The 17,317-nt window shown below is 34.3% G+C and overlaps 2 protein-coding genes across 2 annotated transcripts; both read right to left on the bottom strand.

Annotated features, from left to right (window-relative positions):
- Positions 1-344: 344 nt before the first annotated feature.
- LOC141823352 (uncharacterized) lies at positions 345-6,898 on the bottom strand. The gene is made up of 6 exons (XM_074710625.1): positions 6,677-6,898; positions 6,445-6,567; positions 5,711-5,831; positions 2,615-2,743; positions 627-736; positions 345-537 (listed from the first exon to the last, which is right to left on the bottom strand). Exons 1-6 carry the CDS (start codon positions 6,697-6,699, stop codon positions 345-347), a joined length of 699 nt encoding a protein of 232 aa, XP_074566726.1. The 5' UTR covers positions 6,700-6,898.
- Positions 6,899-6,951: 53 nt separating this feature from the next.
- On the bottom strand, positions 6,952-14,012 carry LOC141823351 (amino acid transporter AVT1C-like). The gene is made up of 13 exons (XM_074710624.1): positions 13,957-14,012; positions 13,615-13,845; positions 10,865-11,190; positions 10,448-10,662; positions 10,332-10,355; positions 8,917-9,097; positions 8,602-8,821; positions 8,390-8,525; positions 8,189-8,208; positions 7,860-8,005; positions 7,678-7,721; positions 7,518-7,580; positions 6,952-7,197 (listed from the first exon to the last, which is right to left on the bottom strand). The coding sequence occupies exons 2-13, from the start codon at positions 13,836-13,838 to the stop codon at positions 7,099-7,101; spliced, it is 1,698 nt and encodes a 565-aa protein (XP_074566725.1). The 5' UTR covers positions 13,839-13,845; positions 13,957-14,012; the 3' UTR covers positions 6,952-7,098.
- Positions 14,013-17,317: the final 3,305 nt, after the last annotated feature.

Raw genomic sequence — 17,317 nt, forward strand, 5'->3', positions numbered from 1 at the left:
TCAGTTTAATATGTTAATTAATTCTAGAATATTTCCTAATTCCATTAGTAAGTTCTATTTTTGCTAAGACCATAATTTCCATTGATTCACTGCAGCATCTCAAACCGCTATCAATTCTGTGGTATGTATAGAACTTAAATCCCCAGTCAATTTGACGAGATCACATATGGACACAATATTGCAGTATGTTAACCAGTTATCCCTGACACATCAAACAGATTCTGGTCTCCCAATACTTCAACTTTTCCCAATATGATATCTTACACAACACCGTAGCAAATTGTTTATCACATTACCCAGATTTGTTTCACCACAGAAAATAGATAGAAGGTAGTAAGTAGTGTTTATCTAACCTCCATCTTTTGAAGCATGTCTTTCAATTTTTCACGTCTCCGTTTTCTAGCATTGTCATCGCCATCTCCCATTTCCTCTGCAGCAAGCTTGTCACTCTCAGCAACAAGTTCACCATTGCAGTTTTCACAGTGAAAATACTCATCGGTGAGGCTTACAAGTTGTAGTGCATCAAAAGCTGAATACCTGAATAAAAATCAACAATCCCACAGTAGAGCACCGAAAAACAGATTGATTTAGGGCGTTCTATACAGAGATAGTTGTTAACTAATTACCTTCTCCCGCAATTGGGGCATATGTATTCCTGAATGGTATTCCTGCTGTCTAATTCATCCTTTATCTTTTTCTTCATCCGATGCATTCGATATCTTACAACATCATAGATCTACATGTCATAGAAGCAGGAGATACAGATTTGAAAAACAGGAAAATCACCTTGACATACTGAGAAGTTACAGGAAAAATGAAACGTCTACAAATTGTACAGCAATATGAGGTCAAGCTTGAGGCACTGCAAAGTGCATGTGCAGCACACAGATGATTAGCCAAGCAATCTTGCTATCCATATTAAAAAGAAATTAAAATAATGCTACATATAAAAATACTCCAAAACAAGTACAATGGAATATTTAAGTTGACAGCAAATAATTAACAAAGTAATGCATTAAAAGAATTCAAATTATTCATTTTTATCCAATCATCAGAATGAAAATTTTACCTCTATCCCATAACATAGAAGATTTATAAGAAAATCATCCATATGTGAGAAATTTGGTGTCTAACAGATAATATATAGAACAATGGATATAAATGGTAGGGTTAATGGTCAAAACTCATGATTGTATATTGATTCTTAAAAGGAAATAACTTATGTAGCAAAATCCTAATATAATATACAATGTATTCTTCTTTACCAGAATCCTCAGCATTTCTTGCTATATCAGGGCTAGAGACTAGTTTGATCAAATAATCCTTTATGTAACTATACCTGACTCAATCAATTTAATATGGACTCACTTATGTATTCAATCTCATAACAGCTGCAAATATAAGGATTAATTTCAATTTGGCCCCTATATGTTTTACTTGATCTCAACTTGACACACAAAAAATTCTAACTGAGCCTCAGTTAATAAAAATGATCCAATTTGGCCCCTTTCAACCCTAAAATCAAAATGGGATCCAACCCTTAAATCCATCAAATATGTACACTTGAACCACATGTGTGCATAACCAGCACCATAAACAAGGATATTTTGGTCTTCTAATCAGAAATCATTTTTCCAACACTAGCTTGCTTTGTTGCGATTAGATGAAATTTCGTTGAGAAGGGAAGATTTTGCATTTGGTAGACCATAACAATGACAGTTTGTATGCCAATTAGGCACATACAGAATTTAGCATATTTAAAAAAAATTGATGGACATTGTTGATGAATATAATCACTGATATACATGTATTTAAAAAATAAATAAATATGGACATGCCAAAACATATAGAATATGAACAATCTGAATACATGTATTATATTCTATATATTTTTATATGTTTAAATTGAAAAGTAAAGAAATAAGATTATAATATATATATATATATATATATATATATATATATATATTATTGAATGAATATAAATGGCTCTTGGAGTATCGATCTTGTTCAGCAACATTATGCACATTCACAACCCAACATCTAATTCACATAAACCATATTCATTAGTGAACAACTATGGACCTAAACTGGAGTCTCGTATTAATGGCCAACCTAGACCCATATTTTACCACCTAGATAAGCTATTAATTTAATATAGTGCATAATGGAAAATAAGACATGCAATGTGCTCCTTCACTGGAGATGATTACAGGGTAGAATGGATGCCTTTTCTATAACAGGGGTCAGAAAAATGCCAATAAAAATTCCAAAATGAGAATCCTAAAGTTACTTGACACCTATCAAGAAACGCATTGTGTAATGTAGAAACACATGAAAAACCAACCCAATAGATGAATAAATTCAAAGGTAGAGAAAAGTTATATGAGGCAATGTTCATTAAAATAGCAAACTCATTTTTTCCATCCCAATGATGTGATCATAGACCATGGGCAGTTAGAATAGAACAAAGGAAGTAAAGGTTTGTAAAATACCTACATTTAGAAACCTAGCAATCTTAGACTAGCAAAGCAATTGGTAGACATTAGATGATTATATCCTATGGAATGAATCAATAATTGATACAAGAAGCAGCATAGATATCGCAAACAACCTGTGCATAATCCAAACAACAGTACGAATGAGTGTGCAACTTCGTCTTCTCTTCAACATCTTTAGCTATTTGTTGGCCATCACCTGTGGCAGCAACAGCTGAACTAAATATTTTCGCCCCTTTAGCTGACTGCAGAATTTGAATGCATAAGCCAAGTTTATTTGAATGGCAGAGTGTCAAAAATGTATCTCTAACATTGTAGATTTTTTTTTCTATGAAGCACAGAATCTTATGTCAAAATTCTTCAAAGAAAGAGAAGATCTTCTTAAGGTGAAAATTTGCCAGAAAATTATATTCATTGTTGTTAAAGCTGCTACAATAGCTTTGTACTCATCATATTGAGGTGGAATTAGTTTAAAAAAAACATTTCACGGACTAACCTTTCAGCTCCCACTGCTAAAACATAGTCATTATTATTAATTTCCACTGACTTGCATATGGCACATATATCGAAGTACATAGGTTCTCTGAACCTTTTGCTATGCATTAATCCCATATATCAAGATTAGCAATGCTCGTATTCAAAAAGAAACTGCCAACTGAGTAGTGACATCAAAACTTACAGATAAAACCTTGACATTAGATTGAAACAATATATAAAGATTTCCACGGTAAATATTTATGACAAAGAATAACACTGAACATAATTTAAGATTCCTTAAACATTGAACTAATTGACCTATTTTGTACATATGGATATACAAGAAATAAAATTGAGCTAAGATGACTTCATGATGACATGACAATATGTAGCAAAAATGGTAAGGGAATCACTGATAAAGCAATGATAATCCAGTACATCATCATGATAAATCAAGATAAAATTGAGGAGAATCAGACATACCAGGGGCACAATCTCCTTCATAACATCCTCACACAATCAAGGAGTTTCAGAAGATAGATGATCCAGGTTACATAAAAATTTTCAGAATGTCGCTTAACATCATATTGGATGATCCACTTAGTCCAATGGTGAAAAGTCTATGTTCTTTTAATATTGCAGCTATGTGTGACATGTCTATCAATACAAAAGTTTAGAATTACTGCCTCCCAAAAGATGGAACAAGACAACCCTATCAATGATTTACAAGCTCTTACAAGATTACAATTTGTTGGATATAATTTTCTGGATGATGAACATGGTTCAAAGTAAACCCAAAGTAATACATGCAGGCATCTAATGATCGCATGTGATGGCACAACATTATAGCAGGAAACACATCAATCAAACAATAGGAATCATGCAAAGGAATTTGACTACTAAAGGATGAAATAGTGGTAAGAAATTCATGGATAGAATGAGGAGTTATGACACAAGGGGTGATGAGCAATCAATGAAGCTCTATCCCTTAGCATCAACACAAACTTTGGTAATGAAATTGTTTCCACCAAATGTTGTGTGGAAGAAGGATGATGATGTCAGACAGAATAGCGATTATTCTGGAGGCGGAAGATTATAGGAGAATTGTAGAGAAAATAAGCACGAGAAGTTGGAAAAACGAAGAGAAGCCACGACAGCGCAATCTTTAAGTTTTTTTGCCAAAAAAGAAAATTTTATTAATAATCAAAAGTTAGCCGAAAATAATTAAACATGTGTATAAATAGACCCTAAACCAAACCCTAACTTGAAAAAGTCAAATATACCCTAAAACTCTAAAAATAAAAAATTAATATAAATAATAAAAAACATGTTTGAAACCTCTGAAAAGGCACTAAACGATGTCTGATGGGGCCGAAAGTGGGTTGGTATGGATTCCACCCAGTACCGAATAAAGGTATCTGAAAGAGCTTCGATTAGAAACTGACCGCACCTCATTCTGATACCCGAGTCAAAAGTTATAATCTATTGAAATTCGACTCCTCATACGTAACCCCTGGATCAAATGATACTCCTAAATCAAGTTGGATTCAAATCCTCATGTTGGTGTGGTGAGGATTTAGTTGAGTTGTTGATGGTAGTGGTGTTTCTACGGCATCCCTAACAAGTGATGCCTCAACTTGTAGAGACAAGCACCTGATCTATACAAGTGTGTGGGCTCTGATTGGGCCCTACATTGTCAAGATCAGGATTGAAAATTACTTCTGGGCAAGGTATTTTATGATCATTGTGCACGAAATGGAGAGACTTAAGGACTAAGGAAGAACCATTGTTGATGAGGCCTGCCTGAGACAAACAGAAAGAAAGCAGCAGTCTCTCATTTGGACAGCAGGTACTTTTGCTCTGTGTAGGCAGCCACAGCCAGAGTCTCATAATTAGTTTGCTTGCATGGGAGTGCAGCACCACAAACTTGGTTTGAGGCTTGGTGCTTGAGGATGTTGCATACTTGTATTAAAGGCACAGAAACTGATCCAGCCAGTAGCTCCAGTGTTTGAAGATGTCAAACACATGTAGAAGATGTAGAGGAAGATAACAGTATTAATGGGAATCAATTGAGAAGTGAAACAAAAGGCAAATAGCAGAACTGTGGCTTCGATGTACTTAAAGATTGGTATAGGAAACAAAACATAACTCTGAAATTCCATAAACATTCAGATAAAGGCCCTATTTATGCAGGTAGATTCGGTGCAACAATGGTATGGACTCACTCTACAGAGTAGTAATTTAAGATGCTAATTCAACAACCTATGATGATAAATAAACTAGAACCGAGGGAAATCAAAGAGGGGCATAATCTACTTAACATTCATAAGTTAAATACCGATATCATGTACTCCCTTTTGAATTGGAGGTAGAAAGAATGGTAGTATTTATAACAACCCACAATTAGACATTAAGATAGCTTTGCAATGAGAAAAAAAAGTACAATTAGTACCAAAATGGCTCGTAATTATTTAACCAAAAAATTAATGAGAGCATAAATTGGGATTTTATAGCAACAGTAAATTAAATGGTAAGAAGCACGTCGAAGCTAGCATGAACCATCCATTTGTAAGTGCTCCTTCATATGGTCATTCTTAGTATAAATTAACTCAGATTATATGTAACAGATAGTGTACAAGATAGTGAGCTATCTCCAGGGGAAGAGGAATGCAAAAACAACATAGATCAATTGTGACAATAAACCTAACCAATCGAGTTATTCAACAAAATGGAACCTCTTTCCGGTGATCTCTCATGACCAGCTTCTCCTCTTCAAAATATCGTAAAATACGTCGAAGCTGCTTTGCATGAAGCTTCAATGTTTTTGCTAAATCTTCTTCCCTCACCCACTGGCGTCTGGTAAATACAAGGGTGAATATATGCCAATCTACATTTTGATCATAATTATTAATCCATAAAGGAAATCAATGGAACAACATAGACATTTATATGTGCTAGAAAGAAAAAATTTTGAAATTTTCCATCTCGAGGTAATAAACTATTTTCCTAGCATGCTTATCTTTTTTCCACTGTCACCTAAATTATGTTTCAAACACAAATATCAAAGAAGAGCCTAACACGTATCCAACACGAGCTAAAAGTAGTTGTGGGCAATCATTGAGTTTGGGAAGCAACAATGGCACACCTCCCAAAAATCTATTTAGACCTTGCTTTTTATGGAAGAGAGGATTTTCTTTCGAGACAACTCACTAACTTGAATCTATTGAAACCCACTTAGTACTTAGTACAAAGACTTGGGTTCAGCTGAAGTCAGCTGGTAAAGGGGGCTTGGACATTTCCAGCCAGCGACAAGAGTTCACACGAAGAAACTCATGCAAGAGCACCTGTTTCTACAATTGGAAATTTCATAGCTATACGCATGGCGTATCCGAACTCAACGAAGGAAGACACCTCTACTTCATCTGGGAACTCAACGAAGGCCAAACTTTCGACTAAGGTGAGCTCGTACCTGGTAAGGGCGTCGAGGACTATAACGGCCATGCCTCGGTTGTCGCCTCTGCCGTTCTTGGGCTGGTTGTCTCCCTTGAGAGAGACGTCGTCGTAGAACGCCCTCGCCGCGAGCTTCACCAGCCTGAACCCAGAACGTGAGGACCGGCATGAAGAGAAAGGCAAAAATAAAACCCTAATCTGCCATGGGAGGAAAAGGAGGAGGAGGAGGTAGAAAAGGTGGAAGAAGTGACCTGGTGAAGGGATCCAAGCTCATGGTGGAAGAAGTGGAGGGAGCTCAACGCAACGCAACGCAGCGCAGAAGCAGTCAGTCCACTTTAAGGCGGTGTCGTGTGGAGAAGGATCTGGTGCTCTGGTTCTTTCGAGTAATAAGAAAGAGGACTTCCTTCCCGATCCAAGAAAGGAAGCGAAGGTGTCTCGGCAGTCAAAGCTTGCTGGTGTTTTGACTAATATACCCCCGTGCTTTAAGAAATTAAGAAGCAAATGGAAAATTTTTCATTTTGCAGTCTAAATAAACGGAGCTACCAGAATTTATTCATCTCAATCCAGAATTTTAGAAAAGAAAAAGAAAACAATTAACTCAAAACTAATTAAATCACTCTGAATCGAATATACAATAATAACGTAGAGATTTAAGAACTCCGATCGTTTCTTGTCATTGGTTCAACTTGTCTATGATCTTCGATAACGATGAGATTGTGCCGCAAACGGAAGAGCTCACTCCGATTGTGATGATCAGAATGCACAATAAACCCTACGAACCAAGATATATTTGATATATAACTTCTCGTAGATAATTAAACGTAAGATGATGAAAAATTAATAACATTAAATCCGTACGTATTATATGAGTAATAATGAGTTTAGCAAAAGGAATAAACAATTTATGGACAAAATTGTTTAAAAATTATTTAAGCCTTAATTATTATTTTAATTTTTATTTGTTGATATATTGGTTATGTATATTTATGATATTATTTGCATCTATTTCAATAAAATAAATAAATAAATGTGATCGGCTTTAATCTTATTTGATTTTCTTAACAGTGCTAGTCGATCAAACAATAAGATTACCTGGGTCCTTGTAACTTTTCTTCGAAGTATGCTCAAAAAGCAAACGCATGGGAGAATCAAAGACTGCAACAGTAAAATAAAAAATAGGAAAAGTAAATCATTTTTTATGAACATTGTAAGCAACATGTTTTTGCTTCTAATAGAAACATTTATAACTTACCACCAGCATTGTAAGGGAAGACCCAACCAAAGCCATCACCAATCCTGATGACAACAAGATTATAAGTTCGACCGAGTATTTGAAAATATAAAACAAAGTTGGAGGAGATGAATTCTCATTTAGCCATTGAAGCAAATTTGCAAGATTTATAGTAAATTTACAGTATTTGATTACAAACTTACCGAAAAATGGAACGGAAAGGGCCACACACAATGTAGAAAGAACAAGTGCCGTTCTTATCATAATGGGATATAAAAACGTCTTCATGCGGTTTGGTGGAATCAATTCCTCCAAACTCATTGCAAAAGGGATGATAGTCAACGCATACGTATTCTTGAGTCAAGGAAAATAAAGATTCTTGTACAATATCAAGATAGATAACGCATCATGGTACTATAACAAAGTTGTATATATACTTTAGTATGATATTTGAAATAAATTATGTGCGAGTAGTAAAGAACAACAGCTCATGTTGTTCATCAGGTTATATGGAGTAGTAGTTGAAGGATATTTAGTAATTGGATTCACCACCTGTGCAAAAAAAGCCAAAGAGATAGCATTAGTTTCTAGCTAATTGTTCAGTAGTAAGTAGAAGTTTTGAAACTAATTAAACTAAAAGGCATTATTAAATTGGAGTAGAGCTCGTTTCACCCTAAAATGATCGATAGTAATGGACTTTCGTAGTCCATTACCGTTAAGGTGTAAGCATTACCGTAGTCCAAACAGCGATTTTGGAGGCGACGAGATTCTGTGGCATATTCAGTGTGAATTGTGACATGGTCGATTCCCCAAACATAGTGTAGCCCAATGCAGCCGCCCCGGCAAATAAGAGAGTGCAAGCTCCAAAACTACATATACATTGTACATATGTTACTAGAAATATGAGTAACAGTAAGTTGACATATTGAATTATGATTCACTCACCATGTAAAGAGCACAATTGGGAACTGAGTAGGTTTCTTCAACGAAGAATATATGTTTGGGAAAACAGCATGACCGGAGAAGCAGTAGCCGTATATGCCAATAGCAATAGGAATACCTTGTAGGTTTAGGGGAGTTCCCTTATTTTCGAAACCAACTTTATCAATTGCACCCTCCCAAAATAAGCTCATGACTACTAGCACGGACGCAATGACTCCTCCAACTGCCAAATGTTGACAAAGAAATAAACTTGAAGCGATTTTACTTCATTTATTCTGAAAGTTCATATTTTTCCTCAAAATACAGAAACATAGTCACCTGATATATAACTAAGAAGACTTAGATCTCGGAGCCATGTTGTGGGAAGAACAACAAGAGTGGTAAATATAGCAAAGAGTAGATGAGAGTCCATATGTATTCCACCTAAATCCAGATGAGCATTTGGAAACAATGATGACAAGTTATCCCTCTCTAATAGAATGTATTCAATACAGCAAGCCTACAAAATTTATAAATGATAACTGATTAATAATTGGAAATATCAATTTATTTAATAAAAAGTAAAAAATTAATGAATAAAACCTAACAAGATGTTTCTAATGTAATAAGAAAGCCCTGTGTCGATGTTTTCTTCCCTTATTGAGAATTGGCTGCATTAATGTGACGGGTGGTTTAGGATTCGTGTTATGTTACTCCTTTTTCCTATTCTAGATGGTGAGTTTCTATAAAACCTTCTTGTAGTTTTGGTGATCATTCTAAGGTGCTATTAAACTCATAACTTCATGTGATTGTGATAGCAATTCCTAAAGAATGAAAGAAAGAATAAAGTAGTGAATATTGAATAACTATTCTTATAATTGGTTCATATGGATATTATAAAGAAAAGTAAAGGAATATTTTCACAATGAAAAAACATCCTAGCAAATTTTTTTCTCCAAATCGTTTACGCCACACAATCTACCTAGTCTAGTGCAATGATCTAGCTTGTCTCTCTAATCCAACTTATTTATTAGTTAGCCTTCCTGGTTAGCCTAGTTAATCCATTTGGCTCACTCGGCTTCCCCTGCCAAACCAACCCAATCATTTGACTTAATCAATTCTACTAGCTCATTCGGCCAATTTTATCTGTTCACCTCAACTAGTTACTTGACCTATTTAGCTAGACCAACTTGACCAACCCATCATCTGACTTAACTAGCCCACTTGGTGCCCTACCCAACCAACACGTGCATCGCCCCAATTGAATTGCTTGGTCCAACCAACTTGATTAGCATACTGGCACAATTGGCCTTACTATGGCCTAAACCCACTTAGGTCATTTGGCCCAACCCGCATACCCAGCACATTCATTCTCAACTCCTATGTCCAACCATCTTGACCAATTCGTCCAGCCCATTTGACATGGTTACCATGCTCAGTAATCAACCCAACCCAAACCACTTTAGAGGATAGAATAAAGTAAGAAGTATATATTATTTGAAGAATGAAATAGTTAAGAGATATTCCTAAGATGGATAATAAATAGTTGTTCTTTGTGAATAAGGATACAATTCCACTAAAATTGATATTTCGAATTTATTTCAAAACCAAATATTACTTATTCTATGAAAATTCATACAAAACAAATAGCTATTCCTATAAACCATACTGTGAAGAAAGTTGATGGGAACAAGACTGTGAGTTCAAACGATTTTTTTAAATTAAAAGACAGTTTGAATTCAAGTGTAACTTACGTACAACTCGAGGTAGAGGACTATCTGCAATTAACAAAAAAAAAAAAAAAACTTAAGTATTATTAGGTTTGTTAAAAGATAAAAGGACACGAGAAATTAATATGCTTTATACATACAGAAATGACAAGGCGACCAGTGGTGCCAAATGCAGCCTGACCAATGTCGGGATAAGTTTCAAGTCCTTCTTCACTATCCAAGCAACAGCGCAACAGAATGCCAGTGTACCAGGAAAGCACAGCAAATATGAGAAGTATGAACAGGCTGAGCCATCCTCCTTCTTTGACAGCATAAGGAGTTGAAAGAATTCCAACCCCACATAGCACATTAATTCCTGAACGTAAGTTATACATAATTTTAGCACAATTGGTAATCCAACAGAGGGAGAAAAAGAGTAAGGCTTTGTCCAGCAATCTAAAAATATAAGATATCTGATAAGTATTATATGTCTCGCAAACAAGTCCAACTTTATCGGTATTACATTAATAGGAAGGCAATTCAAATTAATATGAAATTTAGGTTGAGTACACACTGACCGTTGAGCACCGCCTGTCCGTAGGAACAATTTTTGGCGATGGAAAATTCATGAGAGACCTTCTCTTGTATCTTCTCCAAGGATGGCTTCCTCGATGGCAGTAACAGTGTATGTGAGCTCTGCCTTCTTTCAATTTCATCATGTTGTTCTTGATCGGCAACAGTGGTTGGCAACAAAGGCTTTATAAGTGATGTAATGATTTCTGGTGTGTGCTTGGTTGATCGAAACGAGGAAGAAATGAAGGAACCGGACAATCTGCTAAGCGTGGGAGTCCCCAGAAATCCTATGGTTGGTGATGCTAGACTACTATACATGTCCATTGATTGCCTGGAACATTAAAGGGAAAATGGGTAGTAAACGTTAAATCTGAGCATTATCACACCACACATTATACAGCATTAGAAACAATCAGACTATGTTTAACTAATGTACATATATATAACCACCATTGATTAGAACTCAAGTAGTTGCAGTGAGATGCTAACAATTTTTAACTAACTACAGTTTTTTTTATCAATCTATATATTCAGAAGAAGCTGAAGCTTGCAGAATTTTTTTTAAGAAAAGAACAACCTGCAATAGTCACCTGAATCATCTCCATTGACTACAATGCTCGAGAACAAATTTATCACGTTCCAGATTTTCTTATTTATTCAAGTACTGCATCTGAAAGTGATAAACTAACACCATAGTATATTACTGATACTATGATTTTCTTTTCCCTTCTTTTGTACTGCATATTGTATTCTAAATCAAACCACTGTAGAATTTTAAAAAATCAAATAATTAAACTTGCTAATTTATAATAGGGGCTCTATTACATTACCGCTTTTAATGAAAAATAAGATAAAAATAATCATGTTTATGTGTAGACCAGGATATTAACTATTTAAGCATGATTCACAAATTCAAATGGTAGCCATAGAAGGCATCAAAATTTGCCCACTATTAAGTCGACTTATGTGACAATCAAGTAGAATTTAATTTAGCTCCCAGGGCTTGGTGTAATGGTAAGAGGCAAATTTTATTTAGTTCTCATGGTTTGATGTAGTAGTAAGAGGCAGGGTGCATTCCCAAACAATTAGGGTTCAATTCCCATGCAGTCAAGAGCCACCATACTTCCTAGATTTACGTGGTGGATGGAATGTGAGGTCGGACAGTCCATCCCAAGACTAGTTAGCCCACAAGAACTAGATACCCATTTAAAAAAAAAAAAAGAATTTCATTTAATAATGACGGGTGAGGTTGTATTTTTGTTACGGTGCAATTACACTACATTGAAAGCAAATAGAAAAAACTCTAAAAAGATATATACATTTTTCACTCTCTGTAATGTTGTTTTTGAAAAGTGGAATAAAAAACATTAATTCTCTAGTGCATCTACAATTGATCAACCAAATGGATTAAAAATATAAATGGTCCACTTGAACACTCACGTATATGGGCTAATCATGAGCTAGGTTCAACCATGTCATTGAAACATGTGGTCAGTTCTAGTATGACTTGGTTAGAGTACAACATGCGAATCTTGTCTAACAAGGTTCACGTTCCTTTCTTTCAATTTTGGAAAATAATATTTTTAATTAAAAAAATAATTATAACTCCAACAATGCTTATTTACCATCATATAATTTAAATATAAAAATATATGAAGATAATTCCCAAATTTTTACTATTTTTCTAGTTGCAATTTTTTAATTGATAAATATTTAAAAGTTATAGAAATAAATTCTTCAATCAATATTATATTTTTATTAATTAAATGTTAAAAAACATTTAAATATTTTAATATTAGATAATACATGCTCAACAGGCCCATGTTACGCAGGTGTTGGCCCATGTTTTGGCCATTTAGCGCCAGCACGAGCATGGCGCCAAAAGATCCAATTCAGGAGAGAAATGATTGTCCATGCAGCCGATGGGTAGGTCTGTCTCTTCCCACTTCTGCCCTAGCTACCTTTCAAGCTGGTCCTAACAATTTTCATGGCTGGTATAGCATCACTTCGTTTGAGCAAATTGGTAGACCTTCAACGATCACCACATATTGTTGCTCATTCCATCCACCGTATTAGAATATTTCATGATAAAATAAGTACAACAAGCCAAACAAACTACTGCTACAAGGCATTCCCACGGTTTGGTTCAATTATTGCTAAGCTATGCCATCAAACACAAACTACGCTACTGCTTTGGTCTCTAGATTTCGTTGTGATGCTTAGAAGTGTAATTCTCGTACACCAACAAAGATGGTAGATCAAACAAAATCCAAGCGTATAACAAAAAGGCTAGACTAAATTCTAACAAAATTATTGAAATATATTTAACTTGAGAAACTTGTATCTCAGAGAACAGTGAGATACTGCAGCATAGGAGAGATTAATTAGTTAATCTTAGAGAAAATCAAGCTTCTAGAAAAACTTCCATGAAAGAAAAAGAGAAAGTTAATTTTGGTATTATCGAACATAGCGTTTTAATGATGGAAACTAACATCGAATAGGAATGACTGTCCCGCAATCGCATCAATTGCATCAACAAACGAAATAAATATTCCTTGCCAATTATCAGGAAAAAACATCCAGGCTGATGATCTGTCGTATTGAAGAAGAAATACCCCAAAATACTAGGTCTCCATAAAACCTTACCTCAGGCCCCAACTGGATCCAGATCGTACGGCCGGGAAACAGGATCTCCCTGCCGTCAGATCTCGATCATGGGGCGGGCATGGGGCTATCCAAAAGGTGTCAGTGGTACCTGTAACTTTGGGGCCAATTGGTGGAGTACGAACTGGGCCGGCTCCGGGGCGCACTGCCGCTATCGCCGTCGTCGTCGGGAGAAGAAGACGAATCGGAACTCTCGGAGTCCTCTTCGGCGGCGGATGGAGGCTCACTTCGCCCTCCCTCCTCATTGACGCCATCCTCCGCCTCCTCCTCATCGCTCTCGATGAAGAGACTGCGATCGGACGCCAAGTTGCTCATCTCTCCCCTTCAATCCCACAAAAAGCCACACGCGCATCAGCCGAAGGGTAGATCTAAAAGCTCGCAAGGCACAAAAAGGAAGTGAAAGAGAGAGAGAAAGAGAGAGGATCGAACTTACTTGAAGTGGAATGGAACCTCTAGAGCTGCGGCGATCTGAGACGAAGCAGAAAGAAGTGTGGCGAAGCGAGAGCGAAGAGGAGAATATCCGATGTGCATTTATAGTGGTAGACGATCAAATTACACTTTGATCCCTCGACTATCAAAATGTGCACCGCCTCCCCAAGTTACAAAAAGAAAGCGTTCTCCTCCCTAGAGTTCCTAAATTTATTTAATTCCACCCTTTATTTTTTATTAGTGACTATCATGAAATGTATATGAAATTTTATATAATGGGTGTTGAGTGAAATTTTGATTAATTCCAGAGGGCAAAAAATAAAATTTCTCCTCGTTTAAACACAAGCAATAAGCTAAAAAATAATCTATATATTGATAAAATAATATAAATGGCATTTTAATTGATAAAAATATTGATGTTAAATACTAATTATATATAAAAAGGATGTAAAATACTAAATTTTAAGTCTATATTAAAATTGTTTAGTATTAATACTCTCAAAAATATTAAATTATGGTGGTATATTTGAGGATAAGGCTCTGTACTTTTTTAAATGACAAATTTTCGTCTATGAATATTTTAATAAATTATTTCATAAAACAATAATTTTGATGTGCAAATGGATCTTATCCAAATGATCACCATATATAATATTTATGCCAATTATTGTTATTATAATTGTTATTATTATTATGTTTATGGGGAGCCCGTCATGTGCTTTCTTTCATCATAATCAAAGGCTAATTATTGGAGTTTAAAGTATATGATTTATGTTCTATATATAATTAATTAATTAGGGAGAAAATTAAGAAAATGTCTCTTATTAGTGTCTCATATCCTAAAAAATAATTTTATTTTTTTTAGCAATTTTAGCCAAGTTGCTGAATAAATAATTATAAACAAAGTTATTTTAATTCTTTTAACAGTTAAAAATAATAATTTAGTCAAAAACTGATCAAATGTTATTACAGTCACTTTAATCCAAACTGTAGAATAATTAATCAATTTGAGGTGACTTATCCCAAATAAATATTATGTGATGTCGATATTCCAAATTTGAGTCTTTTTAGTAATAATAAAATCCTCTTGAGAGGTCTGTTGTGAGGTACTAATAGTGGTATCTTTTAAAAATTTCTTAGGAGGTTTTCTACTATGGAACCGTTTTGACAGTAGTACCGATCACTATAAAAATTTACCTGAATAATTTTTGTTGATGTAATTTATTTTAAATGGTAAATATGGAGATATCTATTACCTGAATAGTCTTCTTAACAATAAATAAAATCTCTCTTAAAAATGATAATCCCAGTAGCCACATTTCTGGGGTAGTCGGCCCGGTCCCACGAAAGTTTCCCACCGACCACCAGGGTAAATCGGGAAGCGCATACGGCGGCCAATTCAGATGCCCAGCATCCTTTGATTGCGTTCCCCATTTGGAGGAAAATTCCTACAAATACGCCGTAGCTAGGGATCGAACTGCAGGTCCCTGAGTTACAATCCGGATGTCCTACCGTTGCACCATTGCCCCGGGGACAATAAAATCTCCCTTAAAGGATCTATCTATGGGGTCATTTTGACGGCACCTGTTAAATCAAGCTAAGTTTTTAATTGTTCAAATATATTATTGATAAAGCAATTAAATCAAGTATATTTCCTAAGACAATCGTCAGTAATCAAACTTAATTTAATTTTTTTTATAATTTTAAATTTGTTTCATTTAAATATTATCAAATTTTCAATTAACTTCTAATTTTTTTATATTTTTAAATTTATTTACTTTGTTATTGAATTTGATTTTAAGAGCTTGTTTATTTTGTTTATTATATTAATTTTTAATTGATGAGCATAATTCATAAATTATTTATGAATATTAATGAATATTAATAAGTTTAATAGGTATAGAATATTTAATTCATTTACAATCTTAATTGGGCAAGGATATTTTTTAAATATAAAGTGTTTTTTTATAATTTTTCAATTTTCAAAATAAAATCAAGGTGCTTTTTTGATATTTTTTCACCCAAATAATTAAGATAGCCATGTTGAATTATAATATATAGCGCCGTGTTTCACGCGATTTTGTCGGAGGCCTTAAATATAATTTGTTTTTGCCGGGGAATAAAAGTAATATTTAATTATGTTTGCTCAGGTGTCATATTAATTCCATAATTATAATATGCTAATTATCAATCGACTAAATTATAGATATCCATGAACTAATAGTTGCAGGTTGTATCATTATTCTTCATTCATTTTCATTTTGATATTTCATATCTTTTCATGCAGTATAAAACTGGGAAGATTCGGTTGGAAATGATATTCTTGGATTCGTCTCTAAACATCATGAGCTCACTCACATTGGCGGAGTGAATTCCACTGGCATGCAATTGTAAGGGCCACCACCTCCCAGCTTTTTGACTTTTATTAAGTTTTTGATTAAAATTAATAATTAATTATTAAATATTTAAAATATGATCCTCCTATATTCTTGGAAACCTGCCTAACCATCATGAGCTCACAGAGACATAATTGAAAGGCACTAATTATAGTGATGGTGTAAAGGAAAATATTTAATTTAAATTATAAAAATTAATCAAAATCAATTTATAAATAAATTATAAAAAGTCGAACTCTAGTGAGCTGCTAGAAACTTTAGTTGAATTGAAATTTGATTCGGCTCGACTCATGTGTTCTATTTTGTATCATAGAATCTTTTTTCATGCCTAAATAATATATTTATATTATTATATACAATATTTTTTGTTATAAATATAAAACTGATTCCGCATTCACATGGAATAAGATTATATTAAACCAGGGTTCCAGAATCAGATACATTGAATCTGGACGACATTAGAATTTAGAAACAATAAATCCAGGATTGTTGAAAATTAATAAGAGCAACACGATATTAATCATGTAGAAATTTCTAAAAAACAATTAATTATAGAATAAAATAAATATAACTCGTATTAACCAATTCAATAATAATGTAAAAATATGATCAATCATTAATCCATCCACGCGATGTTAATCCAAAAATAAATTTTCTCAACTCGTATGTTAATTCAAATCTGTGATAGGCCGACTCAAGTGGATCGTGGGCCTAAGTGGGTCAGATTATCTGATTTTATCTTAAAATAGATTGATAAAATTTTTAAATAAATAAATTGATTGCGAACGGATAATTATCAAAATTTGGATTAAAAAAAAAGAAAATAAATAACGAAATTAATAATTAGAAGGGGACAAAAACATCACTGGCTGGTCGTCCAGGGTGGTTTTGTTCGTTTGTGCAGCGCACAGTGTTTTAAAATGTCATCCGGTCGATCCTCGAGCGGTTCCCTTTCAAGATTTTATTCCT

Source organism: Curcuma longa, chromosome 3 (genome assembly GCF_044706935.1).
Source record: "Curcuma longa cultivar G26 ecotype Majalengka, Jawa Barat chromosome 3, ITB_CL_G26_1.1, whole genome shotgun sequence".
Classification (NCBI taxonomy): Eukaryota; Viridiplantae; Streptophyta; class Magnoliopsida; order Zingiberales; family Zingiberaceae; genus Curcuma; species Curcuma longa.